Source organism: Aotus nancymaae, unplaced genomic scaffold (assembly GCF_030222135.1).
Source record: "Aotus nancymaae isolate 86718 unplaced genomic scaffold, 86718_ANA_hifiasm-v0.15.2.pri h1tg000019l, whole genome shotgun sequence".
NCBI classification, from domain to species: domain Eukaryota; kingdom Metazoa; phylum Chordata; class Mammalia; order Primates; family Aotidae; genus Aotus; species Aotus nancymaae.
Window position 1 is genome coordinate 50,276,184 of NW_026988431.1, and position 17,160 is coordinate 50,293,343.

General features: G+C 37.3%; 1 protein-coding gene across 4 annotated transcripts in view; it reads right to left on the reverse strand.

Moving 5' to 3' along the window:
• Nucleotides 1–17,160, reverse strand: part of VEPH1 (ventricular zone expressed PH domain containing 1) — a 221,069-nt gene that overhangs the window by 170,028 nt on the left and 33,881 nt on the right. For 3 of the 4 annotated variants that reach the window (XM_012447362.3, XM_012447363.3, XM_012447364.3), the window contains exon 4: nucleotides 11,324–11,498. In XM_012447362.3, coding sequence (XP_012302785.1) covers nucleotides 11,324–11,498 — 175 coding nt within the window. Of the gene's footprint in view, nucleotides 1–10,440; nucleotides 10,732–11,323; nucleotides 11,499–17,160 lie in introns of those variants that run through there. The other variant, XM_064378858.1, reaches the window with a different exon arrangement.

A 17,160-nucleotide genomic window follows, 5' to 3' on the forward strand; every position in this document is an offset into this window, starting at 1 on the left:
TTTTCTGAGACTGCTCACCAACCAGTGGTTTGAATGTTGTCTCACATAGAGAAAAAAATGAGCTGAATTTATCATAATTAACTGGACAGTATTTTCCAGGTCATTGCCAGCAAGTGAAAAAGGAATCTGGACTCTTGCTGAGATAATGTTATATTTTCTTTTCAAAGACTTTCTACTGAAGTTTCAAATCATTTGAGGTCATTTTGTGACTTGTGCCAGAGGACCGTGTAAAAGGCATATTGATGAAGAGGTATATTTCTTTATTATGATCACTGATTCATAAATGCAGAAAAAGGGACATTACTACTTTTAGATTCAATAGCAATGGAGTTCATTGCATCATGGAGTTTCAAATAAAAATTTTGAAAGGGCTTCCCTATAAACCCTCACATAATCCATTGCGGTTGTATGGTCTTGAAGGAAAGATATGCTAACTTGTGCTGCACTAGCATTGGTCGTGCTTTTACTTATCGGTGCTGAAAAGACATTACAGACTACTTTCATATGGCAAAGAACGAGTTTGGAAACTTAGGAGCACTGGAAAGCAACTTTCCCTTCTAAAAAGGTTCTGATTTACAAAACATCAAATTTTATCCCTGATATAATTTAAGTAGAAAACAAATTCATTGCCCAAGTGATACGGTTTGGCTCTGTGTCCCCACCCAAATCTCATCTTTAATTGTACTCCCATAATTCCCACGTGCTGTGGGAGGGACCCCGTGGGAGATACTTGAATCATGGGGTTGGTTTTCCCCGTACTGTTCTCGTGGTAGTAAATAAGTCTCATGAGATTTGATGGTTTGATATGGGGTTTCAGCTTTCACAACCTCCTCATTCTTTCTTGCCACCACCAGGTAAGAAGTGCCTTTCACCTTCTGCCATGATTGTGAAGCCTCCTCAATCACATGGAACTGTGAGTCCAGTAAACCTTTCTTTTGTAAATTGCCCAGTCTCAGGTATGTCTTTATCAGCAGCGTGAAAACGGACTAGTACACCAAGTGATATCCTTATCTTATTTTTTAATTCAAGGAGAAACATTAATATTTCCCTAATAACTGTAATTTTAGTTTAGTTGTTTAGTATTAATAGATATCTTTTATCAGAATAAGGATGTTCCCTTTTATTGCTTGCTTGCTGAGAGATTATTTTAAATTTTACTAAAGAAGAGACTTAGATTTGTTTTATGTATTTAGGTCTTTATTCCATCTAATATTAATTTATGCATGTTGTGATGTGGACAATTGTCTCAGAACCATTTATTGAACAGTCCATCCTTCTTTATTGCCAATATTCCCCTAGCATATATTCAGTTTCCATATGTGCATGGATTTGTTTCTTGCCTCTCTGTTCTATTCTATGGTTTATTTGCTTATCTTGCACCAGTGCTACACTGTCTTGATTACTATGATTTTACAACATTTGATATCTGGTAGGGAAATAACTGCCTGTTCTTCTCCCCCAACAACTCTCATCTTCTTTTCCTTCTGTGAAACTGTCTTGGGTATCTGTTTCACTTGATCTTGTAAATTTAAAAATCAGCTTGTCATCTTTCATGGAAACTTCTGTTGGCATTTTATCAAAAATTTCACTAAATTTATTGAAAATTTACATCTTTGCCACATCAAGCTCTCCCATCCACGAACATGATATATTTCTCAATTTTCTTATTTAATTGCTTTCAATAAACTTATCATTTTATTCTCAAAAGCTACATTTTCCCATAGGTATTGTATATTTTTCTACTTTAAATAACATTTTTAATATTACATTTTCAATTTATTATGACTAGTATGTAAGAAAACAATTAGTTTCTCTAAATTGATCTCACTTCCAGCAATTTTACTGCTTTACTGAAATTTGTTTTATGTTGTCTTAAAAGGCCAGTACCTGATATATAGTAAGAACTCAGCAAATGTTAATTATTATTTACTTTAAGCACTGCTAGAGTCATTTTGCTAAAAATTTTTATTTATGAGTTATGCATATATATTCACAATTAAGATGAGTCTGTATTTTCATTTCTCATACTGTCCTAGTCTGGTATTGTCATGGCTATACTAGCCCTGTAGAATAAGCTGGAGAATTTTTTTCTGTTTCAATTATCTGGGAAAGTTTGAATGAGATTGTAATGATCTGTTCTTTGTATATTTGTTATAATTTGTTGGTAAAACTAAATGGGTAGGGATTTTTATCTTTTACTTTTTTTGTGTGTGAGTTGATTTTAAAATACTGACACAACTGTCTTATTTGGTATAGCGATACTCAAGTTTTATATCCCCTTAATTTTCAAGTATGAATCAAGATAACATTCTAATTATACCTTCAATCCTTCCTCCAAGAGGAAAGACCTTTTACAATGACCACTTACTGGGAAAATTCAGAGAATACAAAACAGACAAAATAACTCTAAACGATTTGAATAAAATAAATGTATACTTAAACTTAATGTAAAAGTAAACATTACCTATATATAGCCATTAAGAATAAGAAGTAGTAAAAATTGACTTAGAACTATTGAAATATTTACTTTCAGGGATAAATACATAGCCCTTTGGACAAAGTCTCTCATGATTCACTCATAAGCACAAAAGAGGCATTTGGTTTGAAATCAGGCACAGGATGCAAATGGATGCATACGATACATTTGTTAAAAAATACGATCAAGGAAATAATAGCAAACAAGTCTAAGGGGCAGATACCACTGCTATGGAATAAGAGTCTCCTGGCCCCATGTGGTCAACATTTTAATCAGTGTTTTAAAATGAAGACCAGAGTGGCTTGCTCATAAAATTTACAGATGACAAGAACTTTGGCAAAGCTGCAGATACACTGAGATGAAAAAAACATCCAACAAGATCTTTGCATGCCAAAGCAATGGGCTGAATCTCATAAGAGGACAGTGTAAAGAATTAAAAATAAGTACTTACATTAAGACAAAAAACCTGCTAAACATAGAGTATGGCAGAAATTGCTTAATATACTAAAACAATTTTTATGTAAAATTTTGGAGATTTCAAATATAAGTCAAGAGAAACCAAAGATGTCAATGTGTGATTGACAAAAAAGTGAATTTGATTTTAGGTTATATTAAGGAAAATATAGCTTCTCAATAGGGAGGATAAATCCATTATAGTCCTCATAGGCAAGCAAATCAGAGGACATGCAGGGGGGCAGCCAAGCCAAGCAGGGGTCCGGGTATTTCTTACAAATGGATGCAAAAGCAAGTCATCATCTGCTGAATCAGCAAACTTAGAGGGAGACTGTGAATGTTATGCCTAAGGAGGAAAAGAGGGAACTGCAAAGGGAAGGAGTGGTGAAATATGAAAGTTGTAGCTACTTTTTGATAGTTCGTCATGTGAAAGAAGAACGAGGATTTATTACCCAAGGAGAGGACCTTGGTCAAAAGTGGGAGGCCACAAGAAGAGAACTTCTAATTCAACAAAAGGAAGAAATATCTAGTACTTGGTTTTGTCCAGAGATAAAGTGGGTTGTCACAGGAAATAGTGAGTGAGTTCCCTGGTAATAAAGGGATTCAGATATAGGAAGGCAAGGATGATTATCATCATCACTACTTTAGCTAATATTTCTTGAAAGCCAGCTGTGTTTTGGCATTATCTCATGTCATTGTCTTGATATCTATATGTACACATGAGGAAACAGAGGCTGAGAAAATAAAAATACAACTAGTATTTGGTGGCGCTAATATTACATTGTGAAAACAGACTTTACAGTGAAATGGTCAGGGTTTGAATTTTGTTTTTAATTTCTCTAAGCTTCAGCTTGCTTACTTACAAATTGATATATTGGACATTTGTGTTCTTTCATTTCCCATTATTCACTCAGCTACTGTTGGCAACTGCCCTGGGTTTCTTTTGGGGATCTACTCCTCCTACTCCCCATCCACGTGGCTTTGCTGCAGCCAACTCCTTTCCACTGCTTTGAGGGTGGCTTGACCTAAGCCTGACCAATTGAAGTACAGTATCCTCTGGCAATAACGATGGATTGGTTGAGAAATGTTCGTGTGGCCTGTGTCAGGTCAAAGAGAAAAAAGACACTGGATGTGGACTTTCTTTTGTTTAATTGGTATTCGTGATGATGGGAGCTGGAAGCTGCAAAGGCCCACACCGAACATGAAAGCAAAATCCATCCTGAGGAAGCAGAACTGAGAGTTGACTTTTGGGACACCACTGAACCCTGAATCAACCATCTGGGAAGTCTGGTATACTCATGAACTTTGCAGGCATGTGTGCCAAGGAGGAGTTGTTGCTTCTCCTTCTCCTCCTCTTCCTTCTCCTTCTCTTCTTTCTCCTTCTCTTTTTCTCATCATCAAGCCATTTATATATGTTAGTTTCTGTTACCTAAACTACTACTAACTTGTAAAACGGGATAATAATAGGACTTCTTTTATGAGGTTCTTGTGGGTATTGAATGATATAATGGGTATAAATGGCTTAATACAATATCTGGCATTAGAAATGCATGCAGTAAATTTTGGCCACTGTAGTTATTATAATTAGTATGATCATCATTGAAGGTATTACCATTCAATGTATTTTGTAGAAGTATGGGAAAATAAGGATTAGTGTACCGTAAGGCAAAGAAGATCTAAAAAGGAGAAAAATAATAGGTAATGAAAAAAGAAATCCCATCATGATTCCTCAGGCTGTTTGGTAGGGGATGTAAGACAAAGATTTGCAGAGCAGAAAACTTACTAATCAGAGACAGCAAGATCCCTTCTGCTTTGCAACTTAAAGTTTGATGGGCTCATGTTAGTGATCATTGAGTTTTATGATCACATCAGTTTTAAAACTCCAAACCCTGAAATACACAGCCCCAGCCTTTTATAGGTTAAATTACCATTCATTTTATAATTTTCATAGTGCCTGATCAAATACACCAAATTATTTGTTTATTTCAAATGATTGCAGTGAAATTAGAAAGCATACTTTGTGTTTCAAATATTTCATTGTCATTGAAAAAGCATTTTTTAAAAAATCCAAAGAGATGAGCTAAGCTCTTGGCAGCAATAAAGGGCTAATTCTTTTTTTTTTTTTTTTCATAAATCTGTTACTAGCAAGTCTGACTATCATGGATTTACAATATGTGGTGTGTATAAATGTTTGAAATTCCTGTAAAATATGTTTCAAAAATATAGCCAAGGTGTTGGAAAAAAACATAATTGCTTTTCTGGGCTTTCAGCAAATTTAATATTACGTATAAAATGAAATTGAGATTTAATCCTGGAGCCAAAGGAAACTGGAAATGAAAATACTCCCTAGTATTATTAACAACAAATCTTTAGAGGGAACCACAGGTTGAGTGATAAACTTCCACTGTCATGCTGGAGTTCAGACATACCTGGCAGACCATTGGGGTGGCTGGTCAGAAGTCTTGGGATGGTACCAAGAACCCTCCTTAGGAATGTCTGGTACAATCAGCTTAAGTCAGGAACAAAACTTTAGTTCTTAGAAGGCGACAGGCACTTTGAGAATTAAAGTATTAATTTGTTGGCAACCCCAACTCCTGGGTGAATAGTTGAGCCCAGGGGAAGGAAAGAGAGTTTTAGATAAAACAATAATCTATTTTATTGTATTTTTTCAACTTTCATTTTAGAGTCAAGGATACATGTGCAGGTTTGTTACAAGGGTATATTGCATTATACTAAGGTTTGGGGTACAATTGAACCCATCACACAGGCAGTGAGCACAGTACCCAATAAGTAGTTTTTCAATCCTTGCCCCTCTCTTTCTCCCCGCTCTTTTAGTTCCCCCAGTGTCTATGGTTCCCATCTTTACATCCACATGTACCCAATGATTAGTTCCCACGTAGAAGTGAGAACATTTGGTATTTGGTTTCTGCATTAATTTGCTTGAGATAATGGCCTCTAGCTGCATCCACGTTGCTGCAAAGGATATGATTTTGTTCTTATTTATGGCAGCACAGTATCCCTTGGTATGTATGTACCACATTTTCTTCATTCAGTCCACTGTTGATGGGTACCTAGCTTAATTCCATGTCTTTGCTATTGTGAATAGTGTTGCAATGAAGATATGAGCACATATGTCTTTTAGGTAGAAGGATTTATTTTGCTTTGCGTATACATACCCAGTAATGGAATTGCTGGGTCAAATAATAGTTCTATTTGAACTTCTTTGAGAAATCTCCAAACTGCTTTCCACAGTGGCTGAACTAATGTACATTCCCACAAATAGCATATAAGCATTCTCTTTTCTCTGCAGCCTTGCCAACATCTGTTGTGTTTTGAATTTTTAATAGTAGCCATTCTGACTGGTGTGAGATGGTCTCTCACTGTGATTTTGATTTACATTTCTCTGATGATGAGTGATGTGGAGCATTTTGTCATATATTTGTTCGCTGCTTTTATGTCTTCTTTTGACAAGTATCTGTTCACGTCCTTTACCCACTTTTTTCTTCTTTAAGTTCAGGGGTACAGGGGCAGTTTTTTTTTTATATAGGTAAACTTGTCATGGGGGTTTTGTCATCCAGGTATTAAGCCCAGTATCCATTAGTTATTTTTCCTGATCCTCTCCCTCCTCTCACCCTTCACCTTCAAATATGCCCCAGTATCTTTTGTTTCCCTCTATGTGTCATAATTTAGCTCCCACTTATAAGCAACAACATGCGATACTTGGTTCTCTGTTCCTGTATTAGCTTGCTAAGGATAATGGCCTCTGGCTCCATCCATGTTCCTGTAAAGGACATGATCTTGTTCTTTTGTATGGCTGCATAGTTTTCCATGGTGTATAGGTATCACATTTTCTTTAGCCAGTCTATGATTGATGGGCATTTAGGTTGATTCCATGTCTTTGCTAGTATGTGTGCATGTGTCTTTATGATAGAATAACTTCTATTTCTTTGGGTATATACACAGTAATAAAATTGCTGAGCTGCATGGTAGTTCTGTTTTTAGGTCTTTGAGGATCAACCACCACCAACAGTGTATGAGCATTCCTTTTTCCCCACAACCTTGCCAACATCTGTCATTTTTTAATTTTTTTTTTTTTTTTTTTTTTTTTTTTTTTTTTTGAGACGGAGTCTCGCTCTTGTTACCCAGGCTGGAGTGCAATGGCGCGATCTCGGCTCACCGCAACCTCCGCCTCCTGGGTTCAGGCAATTCTCCTGCCTCAGCCTCCTGAGTAGCTGGGATTACAGGCACGCGCCACCGTGCCCAGCTAATTTTTTTGTATTAGTAGAGACGGGGTTTCACAATGTTGACCAGGATGGTCTCGATCTCTCGACCTCGTGATCCACCCGCCTCGGCCTCCCAAAGTGCTGGGATTACATAATTTTTTAATAATACACTGGTGTGAGATGGTATTTCATTGTGGGTTTGATTTGCATTTCTCTAATGATCAGCAATGTTGAGCTTTTTCATGATTGTTGGCTGCATGTACATCTTCTTTTGAAATGTATCTTTTCATGTCCTTTGCCTACTTTATAATGGGTTTTGTTTTTTCTTATAAATTTCTTTAAGTAAGTATCTTATAGATCTTGGATATTAGACCTTTGTCAGATGCATAGTTTGCAAATAACTCCTCCCATTCTCTAGATTGTTTGTTCACTCTGTTGATAGTTTCTTTTGCTGTGCAGAAGCTCTTTAGTTTAATTAAATCCTATTTGTCAATTTTTGCTTTTGTTGCAATTGCTTTTGGTATCTTCTTCATGAAATTTTTGCCCATTTCTGTGTCCAGAATGGTACTACCTAGGTTGTCTTCCAGGGTTTTTATAGTTTGGGGTTTTACATTAAGTCTTTAATCCATCTTAAGTTAATTTTTTATGTGGTATAAGGAAGGGGTCCAGTTTTAATCTTCTGCATATGGCTAGCCAGTTATCCCAGCACCATTTATTGAATAGGTAGTCCTTTCCCCATTGCTTGTTTTTGTCAGCTTTTTCAGAGATCAGATAGTTGTAGGTGCATAGCCTTATTTCTGAGTTCTCTATTCTGTTCTATTGGTCTATGTGTATGTTTTTGTACTAGTACCATGCTGTTTTGCTTACTGCATTCCTGTTTGAAGTCAGTTTGAAGTTAGTGTGATGCCTCCAGGTTTGTTCTATTTGCTTAGGACTGCCTTGGCTATTCAGGCTCTTTTTTGGTTCCATAAGAATTTTAAATTTTTTTTTTTAGTTCTGTGATGAATGTCATTGGTAGTTTAATAAGAATAGTATTGAATTTGTAAATTGCTTTGGGCAGCATGGCCATTTTAATGATACTGTTTCTTCCTATACATGAGTATGGAATATTTTTCCATTTGTCTGTGTCATCTCTGACTTCTTTGAGGAGTGTTTGGTAGTTCTCCTTATAGAGACCTTTCAACTAACTTCCTGGTTAACTGTATTCCTAGGTATTTTATTTGCGTGTGTGTGGCACTTGTAAATGGGATTGCATTCCTGATTTGGCTCTCAGCATGGCTACTGGTGGTGTGAAGATATACTAGTGATTTTTTTACATTGATTTTTGCATCCTGAGACTTCACCGAAGTTGTTTATCAGCTTAAGAAGCTTTTGGGCTGAGACCATGGGGTTTTCTAGATATAGGAGCATGTCGTCTGCAAATAGGGATAATTTGATGTTCTCTTTTTCTATTTGGATGTGTTTTATTCCTTTTTCTTGCATGATTGCTCTGGCCAGGACTTCCAATACTATGTTGAATAGGAGTGGTGAAAGAGGATGTCCTTTTCTTGTGCAGTTTTCAATGGTAATGTTTCCAGCTTTTGCCCATTCAGTATGATGCTGTCTGTGGGTTTGCCATCAATGGGTCTTACTATTTTGAGGTATACTCTTCAATACCTAGATTATTGGGAGTTTGTAACATGAAGGGTGTTGAATTTTATCAAAAGCCTTTTCTGCATCTATTGGTTTTTGTCTTTAGTTCTGTTTATATGATAAATCACATTTATTGATTTGCATATGTTCAACCAACCTTGCATCCCAGGAATAAAACCTACTTGCTTGTGGTGGATAAGCTGCTGGATTTGTTTTGCTAGTGTTTTATTGAGGATTTTTGCATCAGTGTTCAAGGATATTGGCCTGGAGTTGGGTTTTTTAAAATTTTTATTTATTTTTTATGTTGTGTCTCTGCCAGGTTTTGGTATCAGGATGATGCTGGCCTTATAGAATTAGTTAGGGAGGAGTCCATCCCCCTTAATTTTTTGGAATAGTTTCATCAGGAATGATACCAGCTCTTCTTTGTACATCTGGTAGAATTCAGCTGTGAATCTACATGTATGTGCCCAAGAATTTATTAATTTCTTCTAGATTTTCTAGTTTATGTGTATAGAGGTGTTCATAATATCTTTTGATGATTGTGCTTCTGTGTAGTCAATGGTAACATCCCCTTGTCATTTCTGATTGTGTTTATTTGAATCTTCTTTGTTATCTTCTTTATTAGTCTAGCCAGCAGTCTAGCTAGCTCCTGGATTTGTTGCTCTTTTAAAATTTTTTTGTGTCTTAATCTCCTTCAGTTCAGCTCTGATTTTGGTTATTTCTTGTCTTCTGCTAGCTTTGAAGTTGGTTTTTTTCTTGGTTCTTTAGTTCTTTTAGTTATGCTATTAGGTTGTTAATTGAGATCTTTCTAACTTTTTGATTTGCACTTTTTAATGGGGTTGTTTCTTGCTTGTTAAATTGCTTAAATTTCTTATAGATTCTGGATATTAGACCTTTGTTGGGTGCATGGTTTGCAGAAATTTTCTCCCATTCTGTAGGTTGTGGGTTTACTCTGTTGATAGTTTCTTTTGCTGTCTAGAAGCTCTCTAGTTCAGTTAGGTCCCCCTTGTCAATTTTTGGTTTTGTCGTAATTGCTTTTAAGGACTTAGCCATACATTTCTTGCCAAGGCTGATGTCAAGAAGGGTATTTCCTAGGTTTTCTTTGAGGACTTTTATTGTTTGAGGTCTTACATTTAAGTCTTTAATCCATCTTGAGATAATTTTTGTATATGATGATAGTTGTCCAGTTTTATCTGCATATAGATAGCCAGTTATCCTAGCACCTCTTATTGAATGGGGAGTCTTTCCCCCATTGCTTATTTTTGTTGAATTTGTCAAAAATCAGATGGTTCTAGGTGTGCAGCTTTACTTCTGGGTTCTTTATTCTATTCCACTAAAAAGCCATCTATTTTACTGCAAACATGGCAACTTAGTTTGGCACTGCTCTGGGGCCTCTCTACCAAGGTGTAACACTAAGGAGAAAGGCTAGTGTTCTTTCCCATCCTGCCAAAGGCTGCCATACTAAATTACTGGGCTAAGGACTTGGTAATTCCTGAAGCTTCAGGTGGCTCAGCACAAAGGCTGCCATCACTGGCAGGGCAGCACGGAGTTCCCAGGAGTGGAGTCCATTCCTGGGACCTGCATGGCAGTGGCCTTAGGGTCTGCTGGGCTCAGCATGGTGAAAGAGGGCAGCACCCCAAAATGTTATGCCAGGAAGCATGGACAGAATAGCAGCATGGGCTTGGGGATTGGTCTGGATACCTTGGGAAGAGAGCACACATAGGACACCATTGGGGACCCTAAGAATTATTTGAACTTTGAGCACTTTATAGGGGGTTGATGATCAACCTTATCATGTGGTGGGTTATGTCAGTAAACTGTGGACTGAGATACTCATGGACCTCATGCATTTTTATTAATGAGAATTGGGGACATTTGGATACATATTAATTAATAACATATATTGTTCCTTGACCCCAAATTAAAAAAACATGTTTTTTGATTGATCTGAAACAAAAGAAAATAAAAGAAGACAAGGAGAATATTTTGCATGAACTAATTTAAGAACCTCTTTCATTAAAATGTTATAACAATTAACAGAGGTATACTACTTGGCTTTTTATGTTTGTTATCATTCCCAAATCACATTCACATTTAAGAAGTTATTACATATTTTCTGATGTATTTTATCTAACAAAAGACATTTCTTGCTTCTGGAACCAAATGAAGAGAGGTTTTTCATCTCCAACTGAGTGACATTTTTCACTCAATACATAGAGATAAGCTCTCCACAGTTGGTAGTTGAACAGGTGACCAGAAGCATAGAAAATACAGTTCTTCAAATTGAGAAAGACAGATTTGGAAGAAAGCTTAAAATTCTTTTAATGAGTCTGAGTAATTCATCCGCCTTGGGAAGGGACACAGACTCAGCCAGATTAAGTAACCTTTTGCATGTTCACAAGTCAACTAACGGCAAAGCAGAGAAATTAACTTGCTTCTAATACTCTAGGTCTTGCTTCCCACAAACTACAAATGCTTCATGAAAGTACTTTTAAATGCCTCCTAAAACATGTTCCCAAGCTCAACCTTTGCACCATACCTTGGAGTATGCTCTTTACTATAACTTCCGTGTGATCAGCCAGGAGATCTGCCTTGGTAATTGCGGCCAGAGACAGGTAGTTAGACATATTCCTGCACAGTTCTTTGTTGCCTCTGTGGAGGAATTTCACTGCAATGGGGATGGCTAATGCCATCACGGGGGGTCTGTTGTAATTCTGAGAAAATATAAGAAAGCCACAAATAATAAATGACTCATTGTTCATTTATTCATTCATTCATTCAAAAAATACTTATTGGATTAAGCTCCCAGAGCACAGCTGTGAAAACACAGGCCCTGCCCTGTTTGTATTGTATTTGGGAACTCTGGGAACTTTTGGTTTTGTTTAAGAGACCTAAAGACAAACAGGTAGTTAACAGCAGAAACTGATGACAGCCGAAATGGGCAAAAGGCAGGGTACTAAAACAGCAGAGAAGGAGCACTCAATCCAGTCTTCAGGAATGTCAAGCAAGACTTCCTGGAGGAGGTAATGTCTTAGTTGGGACCTCATGGATGAACAGGAGTTGGCTGAGTGCTGGCAAGGCAGGGAGTAGGCAGAAAGAAGGAAGAGCAGGTGTGCAGAGACCGAGGTGAGGGAGCACCTGATGGCACTGGGGAGTTGTCAGTAGCTCAGGATGGCTGGAATGTGGTTATGTGTGAGGAAACTGGAGTGGGTGGTGAGGGGAGAGATGGGACAGGTAAACAGAAGATGATTATGAAAGGTCTGGCATACAGCATACCAGGCTAAGGAGTTTGGAATTGATCTTTACGGTAATCAGGGTTGACTGATGAAAGGAATCACTTGTCATATTTACACTTGAGACAAAAACCTAAGGAATGTTGAACAAGTCACTTTTTGACTATATCTATCTTCAAAACTAAGGTTTCAGCTAATTAGATTCAGAGGAAAAAAATAAATGAATGTAAGATTAAAATCTAAAGATATTCTGGATCCTAAAATAATTCTCTTCTTGGTATGACTGAATATAAATGTACTTACATACAAAATAGTCTTATTAGCATTTAGTTACCTAATTAGGGAATAATATTTAGAAAATATAAATTGTTTTCCTTTTTTCCTACCACATAACGTTTTGGTCAACAAATTGTTTTCTTAAAAATGAATGGTACATATTCACTACCCCTGGCCGTCAACCCCACCTCTCAGACTAACGTTAGGAAAAAACTGTGCAGTGCACAGTGTGTTTGGGAGTGGATTTCATATTATATTATAAATAAAAAGTGTTTTTTTTTTCTCAAACTGTTCATGTGAAAAGTGCTTATCTTTCCACTTATGGATTATGCCCTCTAGCACCTCCTACAGTTCTGGGCTTATGGTGAGTACTCAATATCGTCAAATTGAGTGACTAATAAAGAAAATGTAAATCTATTGTGATAGTTGCCACTGGGAAAATAATGTGGTGGGCAGGGCATCTGATGGAAAAAGAAAACTGTGTATTCTAATTTCAGCTCTGCTACCATGATCATGAAGGTGTCATCCAGCTCTCTAGGTCTTACTCATAAGAGTGATTATCATAATCTCTTCCAATCAAATGGTCTCTGATAAAAGGATCCTAAAGCAGACATGACATCAACTGTCTGACATAGGAAGACCTTCTAGGCTACTGAGGGATCACTAACCTATTAAAGAGGGTCAGATAATGATTACCACCCAAATAGAGATCTACATTTAGGTAATCAATATCTAGGTTTGCCTGCATCAGACTGAGAAGACTGAGAATAAATCTATGATGGCAGTCAAGAGTATTCACACTACTACTAGAAATTACTAACTGTCCACCAGTAATTATTCACCTTCTTTTATTTTAGTAATACATTCCTGAACTTCAGCTGGCATAGGACCACATGATGAAAAGCTGCATTTCTCAGCCTTCTTTGCAGCTGGATGTGACCATGTTCAAAGTTCTGACCAATGGGATAGAAATGGCAGTAGTGTGTTCAACTTCCAGGTTACTATTACCATGAAGTGACTTAGCTTCTTATTTTTTTTTCTTTAATGCTTGTTGGAATGAGAATATGGTAGCCATATGTTGAATAATATAAAGAAAGTAGAAGGATCCTGGACTTGTGATACCATAATGCCAGCAAATTAGCCCTGGACTCCTACTCTTGCATTATTTGATGAGAGACAAAGTTCTGTGTTGCTCAACACACTGTTATATTTAGATCTTTGTTACTGCAGCTGAGCTTGTATCCTGATTAATACAATGCAAAGCCAGGACCACTTTCATTATTTAACTTTCCCCTGTGGCTGAAGAGAAAATTATATTCTTAGAATGAAATGTAGAATTCCACCTTTATATATCAAATCCTACAATAAGGACAAAAGAAAGGACATGAGATAAAATTGTCATTGATACATACAACTCCTGAGCAATAGAAATGGGGCAGTTGGGTAAAATAGATATTTACATGAGAGAAAAATATATCTCTACCCCTGTATCTGCCATAACAAAAATTAATTCCAGATAGATTGCAGATCTAAAAGTGAAAAATAAAACAAGACAGAGAAGACAACACAGGAGAACATCTCCATGGCCTAAGAGTAGGCAAAAATCTGACTGGGCCATTACTGATAGTTCGGAGACCTCTCTGAGAGGCTAGTCGCTCCCTTCCCCAGGAGTTAGTCCTCAGCTTTAGAAGTCAGGGCATTTGCTTGGTTGGAACACACAAAATTGTTTGGATCCACTAAGGCTAACACACCAAAGAATTTCCAAAAGGCTGGTACATAAGCAGGCATGCCAGTGCACTCATCCCCAGTGAGAGGCTTTTATAGGTCAGACCTAGGGTAGGTATCCCTTTCACATTTTCAGGATACCCAGGAGCTAGATTAGAAGCTAGAATGTTCACTCACGGGCACAAAATCAGATCACAGCAGAGAGAGAGCCTGAGGGATATTTCATCTAGGCCGTGTGAAACCTGATTAAAAGAACACTCCTGCCCTATAACTGAATACCTTTCTCTGGTCACTGGAAGTTTCCATTCATCAGATTCAGTATTTTTCCTAGTGGTGTTGGACAAAAACATGCCAAAATAATTACATGATATTGAGCATCCTCTTTTTGTTAACATACTGATCAAACGTGATGTTTAGAAAAGCTAATTGATTTGGTCATTTTTCTAAGTTATAATCATATTCTGTCCCTGCTCCCTTGACTTATATTAAAAAAAATTGCTCATTAGAACATTGGGTATTCCCCAAACATCTCAGTCTCACCTACGCAATTTCCTGGGTTGCTCCTTTAGGCAGCCAATCTCTTCCTAGCATGTAGGCTTTTGCTAGTTCAACTTTTAAATGACACATCCTGTCCCTATCATCCTTGTTCAAGCTTGAGGGTGAAACACAATGGCACAATTATTCTCAGAACTTTCCACCCAAGAACTCCATACCTAAATTTACTTTATACACTCTGGGTCTTTCATCAAGAACAACTTGCAGGTAGAGAGATACATAGCTTCCATCAGAGAAATATGTCTTCAAACACATGTACTTATAACTTGCTGAGACACTTTTTTTTTTTTGAGTGCATTAACTGGGAAGTGTTCCTTACTTTCTGTGAACATAGCCACAGTGAAAGATTGGTGAAAATCAGTATTCCCAGTAACTGTTGTTTGTAAACCTTGGTGTAAGCTAGCACTTACCAGTAATCATGAAAAACAGACTATCTTAAGCAATTTGATCATATTCTTTTTAAAAATTCTAGATGTTCTAGAGAAATTTAGTGGCCAGCCATTCAAGTCTCTGAAGTGTGGTTCCAAGTAAAGTGTATAAAATATCCCCCAAAGTATATGTCTTTTTTGTTTTTAATTAACTCACTTTTTTTTCCTACCACAGCATCCAGAAATCTTTCAAATGACAAAAAGTAAAACAAGCAAATAGTTCATACAAACACCAAGAAACTGCTAAAAAATCTCCAGACAATGTCTAGACCATTCGTGGTATATCAAAAAGCGATGGGCAAAGGGCTGGGAGGCCAAGATGAGACTGGACAAACAAGGGTCCCATGGACCTAACAGGTACCAAAAAACATCCAGTGGCTGAGCTTCACTTTCAAAGGCAGCAAAAGGAGTTGGTAATGCAGTAGATCTCAAGCCCATGAAATTACTTCATCTCTATAATTATTTGGGTCACAGAAATGCTAATGGCATGCATGCAGAGAAAGCCCTATGATTACAGTTTTACAAATAAATGACTTTAGCAGCAGCTGATAATGCCAGAGCCTATGACAGACCTTGCTTCTCAGTGCAGATGTGAGCATGTTGGTATAAATATCATCTTACAGTTTGGTGCTGAGGGAACAGATTCAATGAAGTGCAGCATAGAAACAGACTTTCTCTTGGGTACAATTATATCTAGCTGTAGAGGTTAAACAAGAGGGCTTTGTTCTATGGATGCCAAGAATTATATTTCTAAACTCGATTAGCACCAATTTGAGCTTTTGGTTGAAATTGGCCTTTTGAAAATGCACTTTGGGAATGTTTCCCAGTGTTTTTAAAATGGAAAAGAATAAAGCTAAGTAGAAAAGATATCTATCTGAGGTGATAGGAACTAACAAGCTCTTTGGCTCTCAGGCCTTGAATTCAAGTAAGAACCGTAAAAATGATTAAGCTCAAAAAACATTAAACCTCACTTATTAAAATAGGGTTCCTTGATTATTCATTCAGCATTATCAATCAAAGTTAAACCAATTTTGGATTTACATATAAAATGGTTCATTCTTCCCAGCATAGCTATATGTAAAATCTAATTGGCACACAAGCCTAAGTTTGGAGTGTAAGGAACCTGGGAGTGTACATCCCCGTCTCCTCCCATTTCATGCTGCTCTCTGAGAAGTAGGTACTGAAGCCTACTCTGGAGAGAAGTGTAGCTGCTATGGAAGCCAGGAGGTAGCCACGTCTCCTGAGCCCATTCACTCAACCATTCAACAAATATTATTTGAGCACCTACTATATGCCAAGCACTATTCTACGTGCTGGGATTACTTCAGTGAATAAAAGAGCTTATAATTTGGGGAGAGGAGAGACAGGATATTTAAAACGTGGCTATAATACATAATTAAATCAATAGCTTGTTAGAAAGCATTGAGGGTTATTTTAGTCTCCTGCAGATAACGATAATGATGATGATACCAACCAGAATTAATATTCATGCAGCACTTCCTATGTTCTAAATATCTTGTCTACCATTTAATGTCTATTCATTTAATTTTCACAGAAAACTCATGAGGCAGCTCTTCTTAATATCTGTACTTTACATATAAGGCCATTAAGGCCCAGAAAGATTGATTTTCCCAAGACCACACTACAGGTACACGGTGGAACTGGGATTGCCTACTGAATACACTGCTCGATTGGCATAACCAGTCCCATCTCTAAGAGTTGTGAAGGAAATGCTTTCCACTGTCTGAGTCACTTCACATGCAACACTAGCAAGAGCAGAGATTAAATCTTTATATTGCATTGACTGGGGAAGAAGAACTGAGAGGAATGTGTGGCATCAAGGAGAAGGAACAGTGGGTCCTTCTATAAAGAGGGAAAAATAGGCACTTTCTGATTTCCCAGCAGCAGATCTGGGATTATTCCTATTCCCACTCTTACCCTGCAGGCATCCTGCTTTGGTTATTTCCCTCTTTATGGAGTCATCAACAGTGGTAGCGGAGATGAGGGAAGATGAAATGTGGAATGATTAAATACATGACAAGGTCTCTGCTAAGTGATTTGGTTGGGGAGGAGGCTGTGACTGCAGCAGAGTGAGGATAGAGCCAAGCATTGGCTGCCAGGCTTCGAGATGGCTGATCTGCCAATTCTCTAGAATTTCA